At 43.4% G+C, this 27,121-nt stretch overlaps 1 protein-coding gene across 1 annotated transcript in view; it reads left to right on the top strand.

The window, feature by feature from the left end:
- The window catches only part of LOC139665363 (rho GTPase-activating protein 29-like), a 33,192-nt gene extending 6,590 nt beyond the window's left edge, over nucleotides 1-26,602 (top strand). The window contains 22 exon segments of the mRNA XM_071544362.1: nucleotides 7,710-7,853; nucleotides 11,455-11,551; nucleotides 11,834-11,906; nucleotides 12,195-12,259; nucleotides 12,403-12,410; nucleotides 13,004-13,153; nucleotides 14,056-14,120; nucleotides 14,270-14,380; nucleotides 14,503-14,583; nucleotides 15,086-15,253; nucleotides 15,734-15,871; nucleotides 16,497-16,684; nucleotides 18,375-18,547; nucleotides 19,229-19,363; nucleotides 19,943-20,041; nucleotides 21,112-21,275; nucleotides 21,625-21,813; nucleotides 22,073-22,210; nucleotides 23,235-23,467; nucleotides 24,050-24,350; nucleotides 24,680-25,288; nucleotides 25,379-26,602. Coding sequence (XP_071400463.1) covers nucleotides 7,710-7,853; nucleotides 11,455-11,551; nucleotides 11,834-11,906; nucleotides 12,195-12,259; nucleotides 12,403-12,410; nucleotides 13,004-13,153; nucleotides 14,056-14,120; nucleotides 14,270-14,380; nucleotides 14,503-14,583; nucleotides 15,086-15,253; nucleotides 15,734-15,871; nucleotides 16,497-16,684; nucleotides 18,375-18,547; nucleotides 19,229-19,363; nucleotides 19,943-20,041; nucleotides 21,112-21,275; nucleotides 21,625-21,813; nucleotides 22,073-22,210; nucleotides 23,235-23,467; nucleotides 24,050-24,350; nucleotides 24,680-25,288; nucleotides 25,379-25,858 — 3,809 coding nt within the window. The 3' untranslated portion in view covers nucleotides 25,859-26,602.
- The last annotated feature ends 519 nt before the right edge of the window (nucleotides 26,603-27,121 follow it).

Raw genomic sequence — 27,121 nt, 5'->3', positions numbered from 1 at the left:
TTTGCATGGGTGGCCCCCGGGGGAATCAAACCCCCATCCCTGACAGTCTTAATGTCGTGCTCTACCCATCTGAGCTATGTACAACCAAAATTTTCCATGGGAGAACTTACTGTTTCACTCTATGCAAAGGCATTTTACAAAATGTCACTATTGCACAAACTCTGATACTAAGCACAGGCCCCATTTAGTTCAACATTTTGCATCCCTGTTTTGCCTTTACTTTGGTGACCACAAGGGAACATAACAGCCATAAATTTCACCTAGAAATGTAGCTTCTCTGCCAGAATGTATTGAAATCTTCCAAATAGTTGCATCAAGCTCAGTGGTTTGCCTTCATTATCAAGCCAAAACAGTTGAGGAATGTGTGTTGATAATGTGCTGTGGAAGTTATGGATAGTGTATAGGCCGACAAGGCTAAACAAGATCAGGCTATATCCTTTAATGGCTTTTGTTGCAGTTACAGCAGCAGATAGCCATCAGGACACAGTCTGAGAGTCTCGTTGCTTCAGGGCTTCTTTGCTCCTGAAAGTCCAGGTTACTTATATCAGCCTTCTAGCTTCAGGTGGAAAGGAAAACAAAAGTGTTTCGCACCAGCACTTTTACAGTTCCACTCCAGGGTTGAGCAAACATCTCCCAGCATAGTTGTGGAGCTTGAAGTTAAAAGCTTATTTACTCAATGTATAGTGGCCATTGTACAGTTTGTTTGAACAAACGTAAACTCTGGAACATTGTTTCCCTCCTACTATGCTCCAGTGAATTTATTCTTCATACAGTGTAATGCAATGTGGTAAGAAGTATAAAATGTCTTTAAATATAGAGGAAGACGTCTGGCTGACTCACAAGCCCTTGTTCCACTATGAATGCCATGGCTTTTTTCAGCTGTTGGTGTCATCATGACACTTTGATAAGATCTGGCTGTGCTCCAGTTGAACTGCATTGTTCTGTCTCGCACAGTGCCAGTCTCCAATTGTGCAGTTGTTTGAAGGGCAGACTCTTCTTTCAGTGAAACATATGATAAAAATGTTTGGAAACTGTGTGGGTGTAGGCCTACTGGGACACGTTGTCTGAAGTATTTAGCTTGTTATTCATTGTAAGCATTTTTTTTTTTTGTGGACTTGGTTGTCAATCTTATCACTGCATTTGGTTTGGTTTGCAGTTTTATGCCACTCAAGATGACTTAGTCTATGTCCTTTAGTAGGCTAATTAGTAAGTAAATGCTGGCATTATATTCCTAATATCCTCATCTGGTAGAATGAGGAAGGTTTTCAGTTATCATTCAGTTTAAGAGCCTGTAACTTAGCCATATAGGCCACCAGGAGTCTGTGCAAAACATATCCAACAATAGTGACCACAAATATCCCCTCCTCCTTACACAAGCGCCACTGTGCCAACCTAAGTGGCCACTTCACAAATGGTTGCGGGTGGTGCCTTCAATCGAAAGAAAAGCAGAATCCTTGCCCATAATGGTTTAATGGCCTGCTGCTCTTAGGAGGAAGAAAGGAGAGATTTGTTGGGCAGTAACTTTCCCCTGTGATGCTGAAGGATGTTTTTGTGCAAGCTTGTGGTTGGGGTGTGTTTCCTGGGGTGGGGATTTATGGTTATGGGCTCTGAATCTTGGTTTAGGAGATTGGTCATGCCGAGGGGTGGACTGGCCCCTAGAGCGTCTGCTAGCGGGAGACACCGCTGTTGGCGATTGGGCGGACCTGCTGAAATTTACAACCGTGGATCAGTCCTGCGCACTGAGGCCACGGCCAGCAAGTGCTCTTTTGTGGGCCAGACTTGTTTTTTGTAGAATACTAAAAACAGCAAATGTTAGATTTGCTCAACTTTGACATAACAGACACAACAAAAACATAGTAAACCTGGGTCTATAACTCATTAGATTCCTCATTGTGTCACTTCCCTGCCAAACTCAGTAGGCCATATTTTATGCATGAGTTAGGCAAACATGCCACCAAGACACATTCCCATTCCACAGAAACGGACTTCCTTTACCAGGTAGGCGGTGATTCATTCTCAAAATCCTCTATTACAAAGTGTCTGCGGTAAAGTCATGCATAGTTGTGCATGGGGCGTCTGGGTCCAAGTGGGGTACACATAACTCACTAATACCAGTCTCTCTTTATTCCTGGTAGCATTTGGATGGGAATCTTTGAGCAGTGGTGAGTGTGTGCCCCACTGGTGTTTTTTTCCAGTTTTTTTTCCTGTATCTGCTCAGTCCCACCTCTTCCCATGTATCTGTACCTCAGAGACTGCGGTTCATTGTCCAGGCCGTTGGGTCACGCATTGATTCACACTAAGAATGTGAAGAAAGTCACCCAAACATGCAATGAAGAGTCAAGGAATTAGTGTGGCTGTGAAGATACGCCAGACCTCACAAAGTGCAGTTCACCGTTAGGTTGGGAGCAGGTAGCTGTTTATGGAGTGCCTGCTGTTTACTGTCTGTGTGGTGTCTGGAGCCTACTCTGTTTCCAAACAAGGCAAGGGAAGGAGGGCCAGGCACCCAGCAAAGCTACGTTTGTTTGGACAGGCGGGGAAATTAGTGTTTGGAGCTGGAATCCTGACCAAACAATTCCACCTGTCGCAGATCAGGTTGCAGGCAGCTCAGGAACACCAGAGATATCTGCTACAGTGGGCAGTCCACGATCACTGGCCTTGTGATTGAAGACACGTATGGATTTTGGATTTTGAAATAACGTAATCCCTGCTTAGCTCATAGTCCTGGTTTCTCAAGGGGAAGGAAGGTTTCCATCTGTTGGGGAGCATTCGGGGTGATGACTGAGTCAGCACGAAGGATGATGCGTCAGCACCCTGGAATGAGGTGGATGGATACACTTCAGAAGGGAACAACTTCCCCGCTGAAAATCATCTGTTGGTGTGGGTGTAAATCAGTCACCCCCCCCAAGGGATGCTGCTGGAGGAGTGAGGCCTCTTTGGCCTTTCAGCAAAGCCCTGCGGCTGTTTCCCAAGTAGTATTGTGTCACCACCAGAGCTGCTGAGGCTCGTTTCACGTAGGGGAGGTTGCGTGTCCAGACAGGCCAACTGATTGCCTGTTGTTATCAGTGGGGGGAAGAGGCTGTGACCTCGCGCAGGCAACCTGAAGATTGGGTTTACGTTGGTCTTCTCTGTACTAGACACACAATGAGCTTTCTTAGACACAATGGGACCCCCCCCCACACACACACACACACACACACACACATACACACACACACACACACACACAAGGCAAATGTTTGAGCTACAGTATTGTTTATTAAATCCTCCTGAAGTTGTGTCTCCACTTAAACCTACCTTAGGAGGTATTATTTAAAGAACACAAGTGGAAGCCCACCCACACAGGCTAAGGGGATCTTTCAATTTGGAATTTGGTTGAAAAGAAGATGCAACACATGGTGACAGAATCCACTTTTTATTTATCTTTTGTTTCCTTTGCACACGATTGTGATTGACATATAGATGAAAGCCTTTATCTGACATGCACCTTGGTTTGTGTTGCATAGGGATGTTGAACAGCACAAGAATAAAATGTTTAGGAAGCTGCCTAAAATAATTCCCACTAAGAGAAAAATGCATCTTCTTGTTGAAGTAGCCAATAGTGATTATTAGGGTTAGGGTTAGGCAGTCACTGTTTCTTGCTGTGAAAGTTTTCCCTGGAAGAGAGAGAGGTCTTGATCTTGGGGAAAACAAACAGAACAGACCGAGCGTGAAGCGTGGCTGGGACGCCCGCTCATCTCGCCACTGTAGAGAAAGACAAGGCGGCCTTGAGTTGCGGCGGAGTTGGCAGGGGGTCTTCCTTTAGACAATATGGCCCAGCCCCACGCCTCAGCGCTGTTATCTCCACCAAAACAATGGCCCGGCCCCCACCATCGCCAGCGAATTTCCAGTGAACTTTTTGATGCCATTGTTGTGACAAAACCAATTTACAGCAGTGCTGAGACATTGTGTGCTTCCTGGTGGCATGACAATGAAACCGCTCACCACTGATTTTACCAGCCTTGTCCCAGCTGCCTCACGCTGCACTGAGCACAGAGCCTCTCACACAATTCAACAAGCAACAATGGTGGTGATTTGGATGAACTGTCACACAAAATTTGATCTTGTTTTGATAACTTTATTCCCGTTGCTGGATTTTGTAATAGAATTCCTTTGTTTGCATGTTTTGATCCGGAGTTTTTAGGGTGAAGAATTAGCCATGATCTAACTAGCCTAATTATTCACATACACACGCACAGAGTGGAGGCTCAACCTATCTGAACACCTTTTTATTTCTACACACCTCAACAGTTTACCCACTTTTTAATGCTGGTAAAAATCTTTGTTATATGAATTTATAGTACACAATTTTGCAAGTAGGATCAGGCTGGCATAAATGACAATAAAATTTGGTCATTTCAAGAAAATAAAACAGAATTTAAACTGATGGAAATGTAATTTGTGTGTGCTTATAGCAGCAATTGTCTGCCGTTTGTTGATCGCCGATTGGAGTTAATCGTTTATCCACCTTTTTTACCACTTCATCACTGACAGCACCCAATTTGTTATTTCCTCACACTCCTCTCCTCCACTAATTAAAATCTTTTCTTTCAGCAAGAAAGGGAAACGAGCGATCCTAGCCCACATTACAGCTGTGATTGACATCTTTCATTGCAGCGTCTTCAGTCACGTTCCACTTTTCTCATTCAAAGTGAAGATTCTCAGGTGTGCACCTCATTAGGCCTGGCTCTCATATGCTAATACTCAACCCACACACGTCTTCCATATGAAAGGCTTCAAACACTAGCGAGCTCGCCAGAAATACCCAGCTGACCACAACTGAAGAGGAGGGATAAAAGGAAAGGGAGGGCGTTTAATGAAGGCCCATTGTCGTTGTCAGTAAGGAGGGGGGAACTTCAAAGTGTGAGTGGCAGCGCGAGGGACCTCTCACCCTGTAGGTGAGCCCCCTGCTCCTCAGGCCGGTGTTAGCCTGTAATCCTGGGAGGGGCTGGGGTCAGAGGTTGGTCAGATTCAGGCTGACGAGGTGGACCTTTTTGTGTTTCTTGAATTTTTGTGTATTTAGAGAGTGTGTTACCCAAGAAATGGTAAAAAAAAACCTATAATGCAAAAAACACCTTTCCCACCTTTTCTATTTCATGTTCTCTGACCTGTTGTGAACCGATTTTTCCACTGCCTTTTTATGTGGATACCCAAGAAATGGTCCCATATGACAGATTGTCGCTCTCAGTTAGTTGTCTCAACAGGTGATTCGCTCTCAGAATCTTTTCACACATTATTATGAAGTAGCATCACAGCTGGTCTAGGCTTGTGTCTCAGTTCTGGATTATGTCTGTTTACTTTGTTTTACACCACTCAATTGAATTAGTGTTTGTGTGTATGAAGGCGAGAGGGGTAGAATGGGTGAGGGTGGGTGTGTGGGTTGAATTTGAACATACACACACCAAAGCTCTCATTTTCACTCCCCCGTAATTCCTTTGAACTTTCCAATAAATTCAGCCTCTCATCTCAGCCCACTCCCTGGTAGGGTGGCCTTGATGAGAAACAGATGACTTTGCTGCTTGCAGCCTGTGCCACTGCTCCTTCCAAAACAGTGAGTTAGACATGAACTCACCTATTGTCTTTTGCCAACTTGCAGAGCCACTACTGATTAGCCTACACCAGACCAGGGGAAAGACTATCTTCCCCCTGTCGGTATGGGGGTGAGGGTGGCTTAAAGATTAGAGAAAGGTAATCAAGTCTGCATTTTATTGTTTTTCTTATTGGCTTTTGTTTTGCCTATAGGGCTTTATTGACTGTAAAACACATTCTAACTCTGTTTTGTTTTATCATTATATTATTAGAGAGGCATGCTTGAGACTTTGAATCCCTAGATTTGCTGGGAAAATATAGGCAAAAGTGAGTGAGTAAGGGCTGGTTCATACTTCATGCGTGGCTAGAAGTGCAGGAGCACTTCTCATGACAACCACGCTCATGACAACTGAAAATTCAGCTCTCCACATCCCCCAACAAGAAAAAAGAACCTCACCAGAATCGGCCAGTATAGTTTCACTTGCTCTTTGTTCAGTCAATCCTGGACGGAGGCGCTGCGGCAGCATACATGGTCAGAAAAACCCTTGGTTGAATAAATAAAGGTTACAAAAGGGGTACTTCTCCTCAATAATTTGTTAGTTTATGCATGAAAGGCATGCCTCTCATAGCAGAATGACAGAGAGTGTCATATAGTAAACAAAATAAGTAGACAGAAGTAATCGAAATGCATTTTGTACATTCTTTTCCCTAGCAATCATGCTCTGTCTGCGCCTGTCAGCGTCATGCGTGAGAGGGAAGGAAGTTAGTGGAAGCCTTGCGTTTTCCTCTGTTACCAGTGAGGGTTCAAACGATGACACTGGACTCTGACAATGGAGCCCTTTTTATTGGTATGCAATTTACAAATTTGCTGATACACAAGTTAGCCTTACTTAATAACCTTGAGCGCAATGTGGACATTTAGCTGACACACTTACCTATAAGTAAGTAAAGCTTTATTTTTTTCTTTATTTTATTCATATAGCACTTTTTGAAATGCACTGTTACAAAATGCTTCATGTAGCAGAAAAGTAGCAGAGGTATAAAAACAATAAAAGCAAGTTAAAACAAACATATTTAAACAAAATGAACATGAAAACATAGGTAAAACTTTAGAGAGGCTAATCTGTAAATAGAAACACAAAGAAAATTTGTTAAAAACAAATGAACAAACATATTGAAACAACACAGACATAAAAACAAAGATTAAACTTTATAAAAAGGCTAATCTATAGAGATGTGTTTGCAACAGTTTCAGGTATCACAAAAGGACTCATATAGATGTTGATGGACACAATGGCTGTTGCAACGATCAAACCTGTGACTCTTACATTACCGGATGTGTTTTAAACCATGAGATCACCTTGCCTCCCATCCGACAACACAAACTCAAATAACACGTCATGAGCTCTATGTTACACATCATCTCCTGTGTAGCAATGTTGACAGTGTGACCGAGACAGCATAACCTGTCTTGTTTGCAAAGATGCGTGTCTTTTCGGTTGAGCTCAGTGTCAGCCTCTGCTTCTACAGAACGGTTGCGTCGTTGTTTCATGTTGCAACAAATGGGTCTTTCAGTGTCTCTCAACCACAACTGCCTGTATGTCTTGCACTTTTCATTTGTTTGCACATCCACTTCGTACAGAATAGAATAGAATAGAATAGAATAAGAAAACGTTAAATGTCAGTGTAAAATGTCTGAACCCCCTTCTATAGAGAAATTCAATAAAAAGTTGATCACAAAAAAAAGATTAGAACAGTGGAATCTTCATTAGCCCTGAAGGGAATTGTCTGGGTTAGACAACAGATGACAGCATAGTTTCATAGATACAAAATTACAAAGCATTAGGCAAGTAAGTGTGTCATATGGGTGGCTAACACCAAAAGAATGCCAAGAATTATCTTGACATCGGGTGACCTGTGACTCAAAACGTGTCACGTCACAGCGGTGAATTTGACTGGCAGATGATTAAAAATGCGTGACTGCGAACGGTCTATGGTAGAGCTCCAGACCTAATGCAGCTTTTGTTAGTCTTGTCAAGCTTGATACATTTCTTTTACTGTACTGTAAGGGACCATTGTGAGAGCTGATTTGACTTCACCTGCCTGACCTAGCTGTGCCTTCTCTCTTTTTTTTGCATTTCCAGACAGCCAGGCCGGTCTCCAGCAGGTGGTCCAGGAGCGTTTGGGGGAGCTGCTCCGTGTCCTCAAGGCTGTCATTGGCAAACACCAGACCCTCAACTCTGTGGACATCCTGGGAGCCGCTGGCACGGTCATTGCCAAGGTCAAAGGTCAGTAGTTACTCACTAGCATCCTACTATAAAATGAGGAAAACTCTGTCTGTCTGCATCCATTTTGCTCCTCGATGGGTTGGCCAAACTGCACATGGGCATTGAGCATTGCCATAGCCAGGGAGTGACGAAGCTGATTTTTCAATTTTCCCAAATTTACGCTGTTTATGCACACTTTAGGCAAGTCTGCGTGGAGTTGCATTCCCGGGTATAGACTAGTGTATGATATATTTTGACATGAAGTTTCAGCGCAGCATCATTGATTCAGGTCAGGAGTCCTCTTCACTCCTTCAGACCATTGTGAGAAATATCTCTCAGGCTTGTTTTATTGACGTCTTCTTGGTTAGAGTTGGCTCCCAGTTTTGTTTCTAAAAGGGCTCAGTGTGAGAAGTGATTATTCCTCCAGCAACAGAACCATTTCCCGTCTCCTGAATGAATACAAACAAGAGGAATCTCAACTCACTAGTTCATCCGCTAGAAATGTGATTCACTGCAAGGGTAATTCTTCACTTGGCTTGCAGACAGGAATCTCTAGAGTGGAGACTACACGGGTGTAATTTGCATTCCATATTTCAGCGACCGAGGAGGCCTCTTGGCAACGTGCTTGATGGCCAAGCATGTCCACGTAGCTCCATTCTCTCCTCTCTTTGTCACTGAGGTGTGTGGCTGTCTGACAGCTCACCTGGCCCATCTCAACATCAGAGTCACAACGTACTCCTTAAGAATGCATTTCCCTCATCTCTCAGCCCCGTGAGAGGTGCTGTAACAATGCTTAGAATGCAAAAAGGAAACGAAAGAGATTGAGTGTTAGATCGCCCTGAGGAACTGTTGGCATCATGGGGACGAGAAGGTTTCATATATAGATATTAGATAAAGCAAGTTTCAATACCCCAGAGCCCATGAAGCCCATTCAAACCCTATGATAAAAAATTGAAGTGCCTGAAAATATTCTCTTAAATAATTTCCTAAATGAATGAAAAGTTGCCTTTTTGAGGATACAAGAATTTTCTCATTCAGCAGTGATGAACAGTATGTATTTGTGTGTCCAGGAAACAAAATTTTCCCTGTCCACTAGGGGGTGGCTTACATCACCGCTCTCCCTGGCTGGACTGTCCTGTGGGCCAGTAGGTAACTCAATACTGACAGAATCAAAGAGCCAGAGGAGGACTGAAAAGGAGAGGGTGAAAGAGGGATGAATCAGTGAAACCCCAGAGATGAGGACTCAAAGGTTTGAATGATAACAGGCCTTGTGCGCCTCAGTGTCTTCAGAGTGTGTTTCCTCGTCACTCATGTTCCTGGTAGTCCAAGCTTTGATGGTCGGTCACGACACCTGGGGCCTTTGGACGATTGCCAGAAATTACAGGAAAAAAGCCTCCCCTCCCCCCGCCCTCCCCAAACACGTGATCGTACAACCTGTTTCGACACTGCAGACACTTCAGCACGAGCCTGAAAGTGTCAAAAACATATTCAACTTCACTGAACTGTCTGACGCACAAGGCTTCATTCTTTACAGACAAAACTATTGTTGTGTCGTCCATACTTTGTCTTCTCTGTTTTCATCTCATCACAGATATGATCTTTGCACAGACTCTCTCATTGGCTCAAACCAGACCCAGACCAGGTTTCTTTCCTGGTCATGTTCCACGAATGTTCGTTTTCCCCTCCTCCTACTGCAAAACTCCAGGGCAGTGCAATAAATGTGTCAACTATCTCAAGTTATAGAAATTCTTTCCTTGCTCCCTGCCCCCCCCCCCCTTTTTTTCTAGAAAAGACACTGTTATCTGTCAAGAGTGTATTTATTTACTGAAATCAATCTCTCTTTGTATGTGTAAGTCAAAGACAATTTTCTGTCTTTATTCTACCTTGTCTTGGTTCATCTGATAGATCTAAGAAAAACACCTAATTTAATGATAATATACACTCTTTTCTCCATGCAGTTTAAAACTGTTTTTATTTGCATGGAGAGTGGGACTGCTAATTACATCTTATTTTTTGAGTTTTCCTAACTACTGAAACTCTAGCTGTGATATATGAGTGAAACCTTGGAATGGCCGATTACGCACCTCTGTCAAGGAAAATCAAGTCATGCGGTCATGTCAAGACAGAATGACAGCCATTTGTCAGACAGAGTTAAACTCACTAAGGAAATTTTTTCACAGGCTAATTGTCCCAGTTAAGGCTCACCGTGAGAAAACAATGGCCCCTGTACTTGAATGATGCAGTTCCCATATTTCAATGGTGACTAGGGGGGCAGCGCTCTGGAATCATTGTTATGAGACCCACAGGATGTCCTGAGGAAGAAGTCAGCGCTCTTGCGCAAGGGGCCTCAGACTAGTATGCTAGCATTCAGGGCCAGGGAGGTGCGCAGCAGGGAGGCTCGCACCACCGTCTCTCCTCTCTTTTGGTGTCCTCTTGGGTTTCCCTGGAACGTGGGGGTGCCTCCCCATCCCGGGATGCCATCATGACCTTTTTTTGCTTCTAGAAGGGCTGGGAATTTACAATCGTCCAACCACTGATGACATGGATTTATTTTTTGCTGCTTTTTGCTTTCATGAAGCGAAAATGGAAGCACCAAGTTGAAGTTTTCGGTAGCTAGAAAGCAATCTGAAACCCTGCTGATTTTTAAGAGCGTTTCACTCAGCATTTGAGTCAGGTTGTTGAGGTTCGGGGTCCAGGTCGACAGGTGACGGGGAGAAAAGGGTAAGTATTGTGGTGGTTGTCTGAAAGTTTTTAACTCGTCGCAGAACTCAAGCTGTGTGAGTGTTTCCTGTTGCGGGCAGACAGGAAGCACTCAGCAAAGTCAGATTTCACTGCCTGTGTCTTCTCTGATTGCCCTCTGCAAATGTCTTCTCGCTAAGTAAACCGTTTCCTGACAAAGAAAGCTGTATGCACGCACTTCTCGATGATCCGCCAACCCTTGACAGCCTCAGAAATCAAAAATGCTCAGACATCTTATTATCAAAAGATCTCAAAGGGACAGATGCCTATGATAACCTTCTCTGTGCACGACCAAGATGGAAGATTACCTATGGAATAATAAGATGTCAGATCAAGGGAGGAGACGTTTTTGAACACTCTCTGAACACTCTCGTCCTTGAAGATCGCCAGAAGCCATTTTTGGTTGAGAAGAAAGACATAAAAACTGTACCTGCCATTGCTTTAGACTACATCTGCTCTTTTATATTGACAGTGGTTTGTAAGTTGTTTTTGTAGTCTTTCTTTAAAAGTCTTGACCTGTGTAATTGCACAGGCAGGATTTCTCTTTGTTTATTGAGGAGCATGTCTCCACTTATTTGAAGCAATTTACCCATGCAGAGATAAACCACTCCTCAAAATAGCCCAACATTTACAGTATGGTCTATGAGTGCAGAAACACAGAAATGGCGCTCTATGCCAAATTTGAAATTACAATAGTGGAGAAGTCTGTTTGCATTTCATTCATTGTCAGTGTGTTAATTATACAGGTTGTTACACATCATTGTCCAGCCATGGATACGTCTAGTTGTCTAAATACTTTAGTGAATCATCGAATATACAAACGTTGGCTGTGAATGCGATGTATTTTGGTCGACGTTCTTATGTGGTTTATCACCCTCAACAGGCGTCAACTTCAAGGAAGTAAACCCAGAAAACAAAAAGGCTATATTCGGCGAGATATACACATCCATTGACACTTTGGCATTCACATTCGGCAATGTGTGAGTACAATGCTTGTTTACTTTTTCAACACCACTGTTTTTTATGACTTTTTTGTTAAACAAGCAGGGAAAAGGGGGGCTGATTTGGGACAATAGAACTTAGTCTATTGGCAGACTTAAGTTTGCTTAATAATGTTTACCTGCTTGAGCAAAAGCAAGTTGATTTTCTCTTTCTGTCTTACATCTGTGTTTTAAATTGTTTTGCTGTTTGTCTTTTAATCAATGTAAAGAAGACTGCACTTCAGAGTTTCATCTGTGAAATTCTTTCGTTATGCCCCTCAGAGTTTCTGACTTCCTTATGGGAGATGTGGACAGCGGCTCAGGGTTGGGGATCCCCCAGACCAGGAGAAGCAGGGTGAGACACCATCTTAGTGCCTTCTTCCTTCTCCTAGCTTTTGGGCAGGCTATTTTTCTTCAAAGCTTTGCTTTCAAACATGACAGGGTTCAAAGGGGTGCATTTGGAGGGGCAATTTTACCAAGCCTCTACTTAAAAAAAGCCTCAAAGACTTGCTTTCTCTACTTAGCGGGGTGTTGAAAACAAGATATAATGCACCAAGCTGCTTCTGATGTCTAACTTTGAATGTATGTCTATTATCCCCTCCTTACAATCTGTGCTGAAATACATATCATGTCTTTTTCACAGTCTTTCGATAATCTCTCTGTGGATCCCGGGGGATATGTTTCAGAGAAAAGTGACCTTGTGGGTAAGTGTTGTCCACATTCAGTCATTTACCTCTGAGCAACACGGGTGTAAAATACATCCATCATGAAATGTAATGGTTATTAATGGCTGCTTTACAAAGCATTTAATGGTTGGTTTGTAGCCCTTGGCCAGAGTGTCAGCTCGTGAGCGAGCTAAGTGATTTAGGCTTTGGCCTCTTGAATGCCTGAGGTAGACCCGCCCTAAGCCTCTGTTTCAACCCCTGTTATTTCTGCTGCTTTTTTCATACTAGCTGCTCTTTTTCCCTTCTCCATCCACATATCTGACATTCCTTGCCTGTTTAGGAGTAGTTACGTGTGGGATGGGAAACACATGGGGTTCGTGTTGAATCAGATGGCAGGCAGCTGGGAGAGGTGTGTGGCTGCGCAGTTGTGAGAGGATTTTATGACATTGCCGTGCATTCAGAGGCTGTAGCCGTCGCCTTTACATTAATCATGGCCTTGACTTTAGAGCCACTTCCTCATAACATAGGCTGTTTCAGTCCCAATTCCTCTACAGAACCAAGGTTTAATTAGTGACTGGCACTTTCATATCCTGCTAGACACTCCACTTCTCTCTCTTCCTCGTTTTTCCTTATTTACCTCCCACACACATTAACCCACTAGGACTGAGAGACAAATCGGTCAAACACAGGGAAGATTTGGTGATTGTCATGTATTTTCTGATAATGTACAGTTTGAAACAGAGTTCCCTGCTGTGTTTTGACATCTTTACCTCCTGTGCCTCCCCAGGCCCAGAGGTGGCACTGTCGCGGGAGGAGGAAGTGGACCTGTCCCTGCTGAAAAATGACAGTGGGGTGGAGTCTGCACTGCTCTATGCCAAAGCCTGGTCCAAGTACACCAAAGACCTGCTGGCCTGGATGGAGAAAAGACTGGCTATGGGTGAGGCATTAAGAGCATGGACAGAGTACTGTTTACCTTACCAAAGACAGACCTGTCTCAAATAGTATTTGCATATGATTCTTAGCTTGGAGTATCAGAGGGGTCAGGGTTACTGCATCAAGACATGACAATGAGTGACAAAATGTCACAGGAAAGTATTTGAATGTGAAGTTTGTATACTTTTCTGCGATTGACAACTTTGCCAAAAAGTTGCCACTATCTGAATTGTCCTCATGTGGTAAAACCGCCCATCTCGTGCTCCAAGGAGGTTGAAACAACACAAAAAGAGTGGAGTTCTCTGTAAATAATATTTGACCCGGGGCTATAGAGATGTTTTGCAAATAAACCGCTGAGTCATTATGAGCCTGTGGAATGTTTTTAGTTGAGGTTAGAGTTCGGAAGTGCCAGAATAATCGTGTGCTTTTGTCATGGCAATGTGGTCGTCAAGAAGGAAATTCACATCGGTCAATCAGGGGTGAGGACTTCACTCCTCTATATCTGTGGGCTGTCATTCAGATCACATTCAAATAGACTGCTGATTAATTGGGTCTATGCGTCATTTCCACAAATCGGATGTGGGACTGTAAAGGATCTGTACTTATTTTGATTGTGAAGTCTGAGCCTGAACCATTTGCCTGCTTGTTACATTAATTTGAGGTCTACTGACTAGTCATAAACATCCTGAAGTATGTATGTAGACCATGGAGATTTTTAGACAGAGAAGACCAAGCTCTCATATCCACCTAATGCCCTTGAGTGTAAAATCTGTGTTTTTTTAGGGCCAGCATTAGGCCATTAAATTAAATATACATACCTCTCAGGAAATGTGCAAATATTCAGCTGACTATGACTATATGCATATAAATATTCCTTATTCTTATGTACACCTATTTCTCTTTCAGATATTGAGTATGCTAAAAGTTATGCCAAAATGGCAGAGTCTGCAAGGACATTGGCAAGTCAACAGGTAACTAAGAGGCCTTTTTTTGTAAGAATATTAACAACGCTGATACTGTATAATTAGTACAGAAGTCCCAACTCATGTCTTTATAAAAACAAATATGTTTGTGGAAAAATAAAATTTACACCTTAATTTCTTTCTTACATTTGTCAAAGGACTACATGCCATTCAGTGATATCTACGTCTCCACATTCAAGAATGACATTGAATACAGCCAGCTGCTCATTCAGACTGCAATGGCTCTCCAAACCAATAAATTCATACAGGTAAGAGTGGCAGCTAGTATTGGACACTAAGAATGCTCAAAGCCCTTTTTGAAACCCTGTTTGAATCCTGGTTTGAAAGTGGGTGCCTCAGTGTTGTTGTTGGTCTTCCCTCTCTGTCTTAGCCTCTACTGGCACGCAAGAATGAACTGGACAAGCTGAGGAAAGACATCAAGGAGCAGTGGCAGAGGGAGCAAAAGAAAATGGTGTGTAAGAATCCCTGTATAGACACACAGGCCATCTGGGTACTTGTGGGCTACAGCTACCTTGCTAGTGATACTAGCAGTCTCTTGTTATGCATGTTACTATTTTACAGCCTCTGGAGATGGCTAAATATGTAAAAGTCAGCATGGTTAACATTGGGGTAATACTAGCAAAATACAAGACATACATTTAAATTTGGTTCACCGTTGTAAAAATATGTGGTTTGGATAGGAATTTTAAGAATTGGGGATGATTCTGTAACCAGGTAGCATGTTTTTTTAATGTTTTCTGCCTGGCCCCTCCCTCTAGGTAATGTTTGCATGGATTGCAAATTTCACTGTTTAAAAATGGTTTGACTAGGTAGAAGTCACGCCTTTGCTTCATATTTGAAGAAGGTTGATCAACCACAAAGGCACTTCTGTTTATGTTTGTGAGAGCTTTTGTACACCTACGTCACACTTTCATCACATGAGTGTGTGTGGCTCATCTCTGTGGTTTTGGCAGCATGAGGCAGATGCGAGCGTGCGTAAGGCGCGAGCGGTGAAGGCCCAGCGCAGAGAGGAGTACCAGAAAGCCCATTCGTCCACCAGCCGCTCCCAGGACGAGCAGTCCAACACCGGTAACAAACAGCTGGAGAAGAAGAGGAGGCTGGAGGAGGAGGCCCTGCACAAGGTAGGGAGGGGAGAAGACAGCAGATTGTTTTTAACTTTTCCCCTGCTTTTTGTGTACCTGTGTATTATAAAGTGGCATAGTCTACTGTCTTACATCTTCTCTTTGCACTCTATGTGATCTTTTGGCCTTTTGTGCCCCTAGGCGCTATGAAACCCTGTAAATTGTCACTGTGTCTTTGCACCTGTGTACAAAAAGGAAGAGGATACCCGCAAATTGCTTTTGTTTTCCCAAGTGTGATTTCTTTTTTATTCTTACATGCTGTGAGCCACGTTTCGAACGCAAAGGCAGTGTGTTCTCTTCTTTTTTTCATTTTTACTGCCCAGCACCTGCGAAATAATACGGATGTGCGTATGCTTCTTTGAGACTTGAGTTATTTGCACCAGTGTACCCCAGATGAATTCCTGCACACTTAGTGCACTTAGCAATTATAGTGGTTTTTCCACATCCTCACACTCTTCTGTCTATCCTTTGCTTTGGCAGGCGGAGGAGGCCAAGGACCAGTACAGGAGCTGTATGGCTGACGCAGGCATCAGGAGGATGGACCTGGCCAACGCCAAGAGCACCATCCTCACCCAGATCAGAGAGCTGGTCTTCCAGTGTGACCTCACATTCAAAGCTGTGAGTGGGGGAGTTGGCTAACTAACTCATTAACTGAGAGGAGAGTTAGAGGGATTCTGCAGTCAGATTTGTAGCTTTTTACCATAACAGTAGCTTGTTGTGCCAGTAAAGCCAGCTGGCATTTACATAATTTATCTTGTATTTGGGCAGTTTTTGACCAAAGTGACCCTTTTAAACTACATACTTTTCTTAAGATTGTATAGAAGTCCAGATATCATGTTAGTAATTGGCTTAGAAAAGTTTATTTGAAGGCATTCATAGGCTAAGTAACCACTCCAGTCCTATAACAAGATATAGCAAGCCATTTCGCAGCCGCTTTTGCTCAGTTTGTCTTAGAAAGTGCATGCATACATTTTTAGCATGGGTGTCCCTAGTGAGAATCAAACCCTTAGACCCCTATCCATGTTAGTGCCATGAAATTAACTGGACTGAACCTAGAGATACTATCAGTCATTAGCATGGAAAGTCCATAACGATGCATGTTAGACTGTTTGTCTGCCTGTGTTTCTGTATGTCTTTTCTTTTTATCCCACTCACTCACTCGCTCATTCAATCATTCATTCATTCATTCATTCATTCATTCATTCATTCATTCATTCAGATATATTGTATTCTTCCCCTCCAGGTGACAGTGAACTGGTTCCAGATGCAGCAGGCCCAGACTGTGTCCCTCCCTGCTCACTACCAGGCCCTGAGTGAGAGCGCCAAGCTGTACGAGCCGGGCGAGTGTTACGGCGACTTTGTCCGCAACCTGCCCAGAGAGCTGCCTAAAGAGCGCTTGCACTCCGACTCCATCTCCTCCGACAATGCCAGGTACCGACACCTGTGGGCTCATACTGTCATTCTGGAAACAACACAAACTTTTATTTGTACTCGGCTGGTAACGATAACGGCAAAAAACTATGCTTTGAATGAGAAGTTTGGTTTTATTAAACTCTGCAACACAGGAAATGAACCACCCCAAAGTCAAACTTCAGCTGTTCAGTTTTGTGCAAAGTATTTCCAGCAATCAGCTTATGAAATTTGCTTGCTACAGTCCTGCAGCATTGATGGTTTACTGTAGTTCAAACAATGTATTGACCACTCTGCGGGTTGTTGCACACCCAGGCATAATATAAGACACCTAATTTTGCCCGAGCCACAGGTGAGGTCATGTATTTGTTTTTGTCTAGTCATGATGTAGTTTCAGGTCTTTGTTTTTAAGTTTCAGTTTTAGATTCAGTTTTACACTGTTTTCTGTGTTTGTTTCTTTAAGTGTCTCCTGTCCTTTAGAAGTTTTCGGTCCTTGGTTTACAGTTGTGCCTAGTTCTTCTTTCAGCATGGGTAACAATGAGTCAGAGAGTGGGAGGAAGAGAGAGAGGGAGTGACAGAGAGAGAGAGAGAGAGAGTAAAGGAGAGAGAGAATGCGTGTTGAATTTGCTGCCCTTCCTCAGGAAATATCTGTGGCGCAGGCTGAGTGCAGCAGGGGAGATTGCGAGCGTGAGATTCTGGCTCTGGTTTTGAGCTGTCCCTAAGACTCTACTTGCACTATCAAAGCAGTCTCAAATATCAGCTTACCACACACATGCACACACTCGACAGTAGTGTCAGTACATGTGGCCTCAGAAATGCATTGTTTGATAATCACTTTTTTGGTATTGGGTGGACGTATAATTTGTTTTTTCACATGGTAAGATGATTGATGATGTCGCTGTAGTTCAACAATGTTATCATGAATCACAGGTATTCATACTGATGAAAAACTATGTTGTGCTTGGTTATGAATGTAATTGTAATCTAGTGGTTGAGCCAAGTTAGTCGTACCATCATTGTTAACCCACAGACGTGTTTTTTATGTGCAGTAGTCCGCTGGGTTACTTTTAGTTTTGGTTCTTCTATATCTGTCCCTCTGTCTCAGTGCTAGTTATACCTCTAGTACAAATTGCATTTCTGAAAATGTTTGGATGCTTTATCATAACACATTAAAAGGGCACTAAGTGATTACTTTTATCGACCTCTGTCGGCAACCAAGGAATTGCAACAACATTGAGAGGTCTCTAGCACAGCTTAAGGTAGGCTGTACTGGACAGAAATACAGAAGTCACATTTTCACAATAGAATGAGTAAGCTAGCTAATTATAGCAGAGATCCAACAGAAACGTCTGCTGTAGAGTTAATATATCACGCTCCAAAATACTGCAAGAGTAATACTGCTTTGTCATTTGCTTTTTCGGCTAGAGAACAAAATGTGTTGTTTTGCCAGTTGCTCATAGCACCGTCCTCCATCTTTAAGTAGTTGAAAATGCAAGGTGGGTTGGGGGTGGGTGTTGGCAAACAGAGTATGGGCCTGAAAGTGAGTTTTTGAAAGCAAGAAATCTCAGAACCTGGTGAAGTAATCATTGAGTCACTAATATTGGTCAACAACCCTATCACACCTCTGCAGATACAGTATATTCTGGTCACTTCAAATCACACATCAAAATCACACATCAAAACGCATTCAATCTTTTCTTTATTTCCCCAGGTTTGTGTTCAACAAAAGGTCGGTGGACAGCACCCACTCCTCCCATGGCAACCTGTCGCAGGCGTCCATCACCTCCTGTGACGTGCTGAGCGGAGACGAGGTGGACAGCCCCTTCCACTCCCGGCCCAGGAGAATCGGCGAGCGGCGGTCCAACAGCAGCACAGACATACAAGGTGCGCACACTCAAAAACATCCATGTACATTTCAGCTCAGGTTATGAACCCGAGTCATGATTGCATGCCACACAGAGTTAGCCTTATTCACTGGCACTATAAACACCAGCGTGCTCTAGATAGTTGCCATTTGCGAAAATTGATACCTACTCTTACAAAATGAGTGATAACATAAAATGTAAACAAATTTTGACACTTTTTTGAAGAAGAGCAGGTAACTTCAGTTCTTGGTTGACAAAATGTCACTTTTACAGACTGGATAATCTTCTCTTCCTCTTATTTGAACTTGAACAGTTTTTTTTTTCCAAAATGGATATTGTTTTGGAAACTAGGTGAGCCCCGAACTCAGAGTGATCAGTAAAGTTAGAGTAGGTTGGACAGCTCAGGGTGGGAGGCGATCTCTGCACAAGATCAACCTGCCTGTGACTTTATACAAGTCTCTTGGGGACTTTCCCTCAGGGACTTGCCCTCTGTCCTGACTCATGGAAAATTTCTCAGGTCTCAAACCAAAACAGTTTGAGCTGTCCGTTGCTTACGAATCATAAGTCTGGAAAGTCTGCGTGTCCATTCTGCTCTGAAAATAACTGAAACTGTTGCTGAGAATATAACAGAATGGTTAGCTGTCATAGTTGTCTGTTATTCTGCTTGTGTGTGACCGGCGGTCTGTATGTCGTCCTGCAGCGCTGAGAGGCCAGGTCCCGCTGCGAGCCTGGGCCTCAGGTAGTCAGGGGAGCCAGGGAGGGATGTGCAGCGACTCGGAGAGCGCTGGAGGCAGCAGCGAGTCCAGGTCCATGGACTCCCCCACCGCCAGCCCAGGTATGAGAATTTTACAGCCGCATCGAGATATTAATCTTTGAGAATATGTCCTGAGTGTATTTGCACATAGAAATGACGAAACGGAAAGAAGAGAAAAGGAAAGAAAATATTGATGCAGGTGAGATAAATAAACCCCTGTTATCATCTCACCTTGAAAGATAAAAAAGCAAAAAGAAAAAAATAGCTGATCAAGACTGACTTGGATTACTAAATGACGACAAAACAAACAAGGAAGAAAATGCTCATAGTGTATTTCTTTTCAGTAAAACTTCCTCATTATACACTGGACTCATGCACTGCCAGTCACTCAGCAAACTTCCCTCTACAGCTGAAACCATACTAAATGCACAAAGCTATAAAGTACTGAACACTGAATCTATGTATGTAGAGCATCACATACCGTCTACTGTCTGTCTTACGTATTGCACCGTCCCTTGAGGGTCTGTTGTCCTCGTACCAACTGTGAAACTCTGTAAATTGACGATACAACTCTGCACTAATGTCACCAAGAAATATTCCTGTGTATTTCTTGTACTTATTGGTGATTAAAGCGATTCTGATTCTTATTTATTTGTACAGGTGATTTCAAACGACGGCTGCCCAGAACTCCTTCCACTGGCACCATGTCTTCTGCTGATGACCTGGATGAGAGAGAGCCACCATCGCCCTCAGACAATGGTAAGGGGTGTGTGTGTGTGTGTTTGTTTGTGTGTGTGGGTGTTTGTGCACTGTGTCTGTGACTGTGACTGTGTCTGTGTGTATCCTCATCCTCAGGCAATTGTATGTAATTGTTTGTGTGTTGTGTCTGTGGTAGCACACCCCACAACACATATTGCGCGTATGTTGCTTTGTGTGTGTGTGTGACAGTGTGTGTGTGTGTGTGTGTGTGTGTGTGTGTGTGTGTGTCGATTTATGTGAGAGGGAAGTAGAGGCAGGGAGGGAGAAATAGTGAGAGACAGTTGGACACATTTGCACCGTTGCAACACGTAGCATTTTTATATGTGGGATTTCTCTTACATCAGATGTTTTTACACTCTGCACAGCTGCACAGATGGTGGTGGGCCATGTTAGTTTTGGCGCATGGCTTCAGCGTACAGTTCCTGTATCTGCACTGACCTCTCCCAGTTGGCAAAAGTGTTATTTTTATTTTCTCATTGTTATTTGAAGCATCAGAAGCTCCAGCTCTTCCATTTGACCTACTTTTCTAAAAATTTCTTTGTGAATTAAGGCCTGTGTTTAGTTACACGAGCAGGAAGTGATTTTATGCCTAAGATACCAAAACTGGAATATTTAAAGCTGCTGCCTGTGTGGTCTAGCCACAGCAACAAGAGCTTGGTGTGATTTCGTCACTTCTCCAATGAGCAAGTTCCTTCAACAAGGTCCAGTTTGCAAATCTAGTCAAACAAATGAGTGAATTAAATTGAGACTTTCTCTAATTATGCTGTTATTATTATTATTTTTTTTTTTTCACATCAGAATTTGAAGTTGCTGTGAATTACTGTGTAGGTCTGTATTTGGTTATATGACCAGGAAATGTTTTGTCTAAATAATACAATACCAAAAACTATTTTAAGCCACTATTTGCGTAGTGTAGCGCCAATGACAAAGGCTTGGCATAGTCACTTCTCTAGGGAAGAAGTAGCCCTGACCAAGGTCCAGCTTCAGCCTGACCTAATATCAAGGGCTCGGCATAAAGTCACCTCTCTAGTCAGTAAGTGTCCTCACTGGCTTCTCCGTCTGATTTTCAGGTCTGGCAGAGATGGTGACGGAGACGGCCAGTTCTCCTGGTCCCTTCCGAAACGCCCAGATGTCCAAGGCCTCCCAAACCCACAAGCTGAGGAAGCTGCGAGCCCCGTCGAAGTGCAGGGAGTGTGACAGTCTGGTCGTTTTCCATGGAGCCGAGTGCGAGGAGGTACGGCACATCTACTCTTTAATTAGCTCCAGGAACTGTAATGGTGCCATGTGTTTATACACAGATTAGCAGTGTGTGAAACTATTTTTTTCTGGCCACAGCGGTCAGTGGATTCAGGATGCACCAGCTAGTTTAATTTCATAGCAGCCAAAGTATTTTGTATAATAGTATAGACTCATTGCAAGTGACAGGTTGACTTCCTGCAGAAGTGGTTAGTAGAAAATGCAAATTTACTAGACGGCCAAAATATGCTGCCATTTGGCTGTTTGCTAGTTTGGCAATCAATCAGTTGATCACCCACTTGATACTTGTGTTTAACTGACTGTGTCTCTCTCCTCTCCCTGGCCAGTGCTCCCTGGCCTGCCATAAGAAATGTCTGGAGACGCTGGCGATCCAGTGCGGCCATAAGAAGCTGCAGGGCAGACTGCACCTGTTCGGTATCGACTTTGCCCAGGCAGCAAAGAACAGCGCAGACGGCATCCCCTTCATTATCAAGAAGTGTACCTCTGAGATCGAGAGCCGAGCCCTCAACATCAAGGTAAACCAAATTTTCAGGAGGCATACAGTGAAGCTGATTGGATATTTAGGACTCAAGTGTCAAGACATACAAGTATTGAATTTTTAAACAGCACTGGTTTTAGAGATACCTTATTTCATGGTATAAGCACACAATCTCAGACTGTTCTTTTACAATTGATAAAAACAAAGAAATTCAGTAAACAATTCTGCAGTTAGATTATTTCCCCTGATTCTCCTTTTTAGCCAAAGATTGATCTGTGTATGTTTTTCCCTCATAGGGCATTTATCGTGTGAATGGTGCCAAATCGCGTGTGGAGAAGCTCTGCCAGGCGTTTGAAAACGGCAAGGACCTGGTTGAGCTGTCTGACCTCTCACCTCATGACATCAGCAATGTCCTCAAACTCTACCTGAGACAGGTGGGCCTCACAATCGCTTACTGATTAACAGTGGTGGAAGAAGTACTGAGATCTTTTACTTAAGTAAAAGTAGCAATACAACAATGTAAAGATACTACATTACAAGTAAAAGTCTTGCATTCAAAATCTTACTTAAGTAAAAGTACATAAGTATTGGCAGCAAAATGTACTTAGAGTATCAAAGTAAACATACTCATTATGCAAACTGTCCCCATTTAGAGAGTTATATTTTTCATAAATTATTGGAATATTAATACTGATTTATTGACATACATGTACATGTAAGCAGCATTTTAAAGTTGTCAACATGAAGCTAATCTTAACAATTTAGCTATACTTGTGGGTAGTCTAATCTATAACAATGCTATTTTATAGTTATTTTATAAAGATGATCAAATGTTTTAAATATAAAATATTGATCTGAAAAGTAACTAGTAACTATAGCTGTGAAATAAATTTAATGGAGTAAAAAGTACAATATTTCCCTCTAAAATGTAGTGCAGTATAAGTACAAAGTAGCATAAAATGGAAATACTCAAGTAAAGTACAAGTACCTCAAAATTGTACTTCAGTACAGTACTTGAGTAAATGTACTTAGTTACTTTCCACCACTGCTGATTTACAGTGAGACAATGAGAGGATCATTTTTGTGATAATATAAAAAAACATTGTTATTGTGGTATATAGTGACGCACAAGTTAAATTAGATTCTTCATTATAGAAATGATAGTTTCAGCCAAGCAATCTTAGTGATCAAAGTTGATCAACTTAGTGATCATAATAATCCCCATAATGCACAGTCAACTAATGAGGAAACCAGGGAGTTAGTTAGGGATTTCCCCTGGTTTTTACTCTGATGTATTTATACTGTTTTTAGACATATATTAGTCATTAGTTGGTATGAGTTATGAATTACATATTGCCAATTTAAGACTTTTAACACTCAGGTTTGTGTGAATCTTAACTTGATGTTCCAAGTTTTTTTCCCCCAATGCTAAATACACTGATTCCCTTCCGTGTGCAGTTACCAGAGCCATTGATCCTGTACCGATACTACAATGACTTCATCGGCCTGGCCAAGGAGTGCCAGAGAGTGATCGTGGAGGAGGCCGATGCAGCGCAGGGAGCCCAGACAGGAGAGAAGAGCGGCCTCAGCGTCCAGCTCAACAGAGTCATCTTCAAGATCCGAGACCTGCTCCGCCAGCTGCCCCCGGCCCACTACAGGACGCTGCGCTTCCTCATAGCGCACCTGCACAGGTAAAGACCCACAGCTAGTCCATGATGATGATTTCTGTCAGCAGCTCTCTGCGCACATACACTGATAAACGAACTTCTGCATAAGTAAACAGATATTTGCACTTCCTCATAGCACAGAGGAAGTAGAAAAAAGTACACAAGGCTCATATTCTGTTGATAGTCGGGTTTATGGGTTTTTAATGGCCGATACTGATACCAATATTTTTGGATTGAAACTGATGAGTGGGTATTTTGTGCTGACATTCTGCATATTCAGATTTGATCATTTTCATGCCAAAAATCATGGGACACTAAAACTATAACTTTAAACCCATGCTAATGAAATTCCTAGGTTGGTTAATGGCACCTTAAGGCAGGTTTCATTAAGGTTTTACAGACACTCCTGAAGCTGGTTAAGTAAAATAATATCTTTACCTCTATCATATCCAATTTTTATTGAAAGGCAATATTGGCTCTGATATGTTGATCTAACCCTATTTCGGAGTCAATGTCTCCTTGCTCATAACCCAGCTAAAATTATTGATTGACATCTGAAAAATCGCTGTTTAAAATTAAACCCACAATCAATCTCTGCGCCCCCAGAGTGACTGAACAAGCAGAGGAGAACAAGATGACTGCCAGCAACCTGGGCATCATCTTCGGCCCGACGCTGGTGAAGCCGCGGCAGACGGACGCCGAGGTGTCGCTGTCCTCCCTGGTGGACTACCCCTACCAGGCCCTGATGGTGGAGCTGCTGGTGCGACACTTCCACATGATCTTCGACGTCTCGCCCCTGTCCGGCTCCGACCTCTCCGTGGCCGGCCAGGCCTCCCCCAGACTCACCCCCCAGGAGAAGGAGCAGAGGCTCAGCAGACACTCCACCTCCCTGGTGGACATCAAAGAGGTGAGGAGGGATTTTGGGGGTGTGGGTAAAGAACTGGAAAAGCATTACAGACTCTTGAATGGACTCGCATTGATTCGGGTTTGCAGTACAGGGGTACAGAGAGGGTGTGTTATGTTGTCTGTTCTGTTAGGTCACCCATCCTTTCTGTTTTGAATTGTTTAAATTGTCTTTTCTGGTGATGAGACCATTTAATCTTCCATTTCCAAGGAATGAGAAATTAGTGTTTTATTTTTCCTAACCACAAAAATTAAAGTTAACTTCATTGATTGACTATTAATTGGTACTTTGTGCTCAGAATTTAACTCAATTCTGGTATCATTTCCCTGCAGAGTGCCAAAGTGTACAAAAGGCACTCGTCAGTGATCCCCTCCTCTCATATCCTGGATGAGGTGCAGGAGGTGCAGCCAGGAACGGACAGAAGAGAGGCATCGGCCTTGGACAGACTCAACGGGATCCAAACATCTGGTGCTGGTGACGTCCAGAGGTCGACCCTGGTGTTTGGCCGTCCCAGCCCCAACCCCCCCTCTACCTCCCCCTTCACCTCCATAGCACCAAAGGTCCAGCTACGCACACAGCGCTCCAAACTTGTGTCTCGGCCGATCAGCATGCCGCTGGAGCGCCTGCCCGCCCCCGCCCAGGTCAGCGAGAGGAATAGCCGGAACGCTGCTGCTAACATCGACGCTAACCCCGCTGAGCGGGACGCCACCACTGACACAATACAGGAGGTGGCCGAGCCGGAGAAGCCCCGCCCCACTGGCTCGTCCAGGGTCAGCACCTACTACATCACGCCCTTCATCGACACGCAGACGATGCAGAGGAGGACCTGGGACAGGAAGTACAAACACTACGATGTCACTCCCAGGACAGCCATGATAGTGGCCAACCTGCCACCAGCCAGCTCCGGAGTGCAGCCTGCGAAGGCGGTTGCACCAACCACTGTTGGGCCAGTGACTTCTCCCCCTGTGCTCCCCACCACTAGTAGTGTTAGCACCATATTCCCCAATCACCCCTACACAGTGTCAGTCAAGCCTGTCTGGACTTCCAAAAGGGAAAATGACACAGATAATTCAGTCAGTGAGCCTGGCAGCTCAACAAGCCTCCCGATTACACTCAGGGCCCCCAGGACTCTGCAGCCCCCTCCCGGAACTTTCTACAAGCCTCCTGTCTCCATAGGCAGCAGAGCCAGGACGCTTCCAAACTGGACCACTACTGTTACCACCGTCACCACCACCAGCACCACCTCCTCCCTCACCCCGACCAACCCCACCCATGTAGTCACCACATCCCCCGCCCACAGCAGCCCCCCACAGACAAGGCTCCAGACGCAGGACTCCATAGACAGCTCTACTGACCCTGAGGTCTCGACCTCCGCCCCCCTGTCGCCCCCCCAGTCCCCGCCCCCCAGCAGCCCCGATGACCTGAGCCCTAGTGAGGCCAAACCCGTCTACCAAAGACTGCGTCCTCGGCGGCTGCAAGAACTGGAACACAGAGAGGCTCATTTTGTCTGAACATAACAAGCCAAAAAACGTTTTTATATTTGTAAATATAAATGTACCTGTGCCATAGTGTAAATTGGGGGGAAAAACACATATTTTTTATCAGAGAAGGTGAGAGAGCCAGTGTAGGCCTGTGAAAATGAACCATGAAAGTGTTACAAGTGCTAATATATTCTATGTTACATGTTGGAGTCATGGCATAAACAGTGGTTGGTCTCCCAACCATTTGGAACATGCTCATAGTAAAAGTGTGATGTCAACATTGTATGTTTAATGTTTTTTTTAAATAACAAATAGATTCATTGTCTATTTTTCTCTCAAAGAAATTATACATGCCACAAAAATGATTTGTGTCTGTAAAGAAGAATTGTAATCCTATCATTTTGTTGTTTTACTTAAACAATTAAGTTCATGTACAATAATTGATTTGTTATGAAATGATATTTTATTGTAACCACACGATGCACTTACTCAATGCAGGTTCAAATTCTAATGTTGCCTTTAATGTTAAATGTTGTTTAGATGACATTGTATTGTATTCCAAAAGGAATAGAGGAAGTATTTTAACATGTTTTTAATTGTAAGAAAAAGAGTTCAGCCCTTTTACCCTTAAGTTTGTCCAATGTAGCCTGTGATTGGTACATCTTCTTCAGTATGTAAACCATATGTATCTGTTTACGTTTTATATTCATTCATACTGCATGTTTGTCACAGTGATTTTGTCTCATCAAATTAATGTGACTATACAGAAAAACGACATGCAACAGTTCTTGCTGCAAATTAAAAGTGTAGTTCAAACTGTTTCTGCTCCAGTGGAGATTTTGTTCTTTCAGTGCCTTTCAGTTGTATGATCAGACAACCGGGGTTATATTTGTAACTTGCCTTGTAGACATAGTTTTATTTTGTTATGTCTGTTATTGATACTACTTCACAAATCTTTGTGTCATCACTGAGTTGCGCTTTAGGGCTTTTTTTCCTGTTCTTGTGATAGTGCCATTATCATGTTTCAGCCTGTATTTACAACCTTGGATTCAACCAGATTTTTTAGATTATTTTTTATGATAATTTTGCTTTATTGGACTATACAGGGGGAGAGAGAGAGAGAGCAAGGAGGAGGGGTGGGGGGTAGTGAATGATAGTCACAGTTACATGGTTTGCACCTTAGCCAACCGAGCCACCAGAAAGCCCAGATTTATGCAGTGTTAAGCCTTGAATTTCTGAGTTTCGGGGTGAGCCTGTACCTGTGGCCATTGTGCTCACTGCTCACAGTTCACA

Source organism: Centroberyx affinis, unplaced genomic scaffold, assembly GCF_046629955.1.
Source record: "Centroberyx affinis isolate AG114_WGS23_722 - 3 ecotype Tasmania unplaced genomic scaffold, CSIRO-AGI_Caff_v1 ptg000246l_1, whole genome shotgun sequence".
In the NCBI taxonomy this organism is placed as follows: Eukaryota; Metazoa; Chordata; class Actinopteri; order Beryciformes; family Berycidae; genus Centroberyx; species Centroberyx affinis.
The sequence above is the reverse complement of the archived record's forward strand: the minus strand, read 5'-3'. Positions and strand labels throughout refer to the sequence as shown.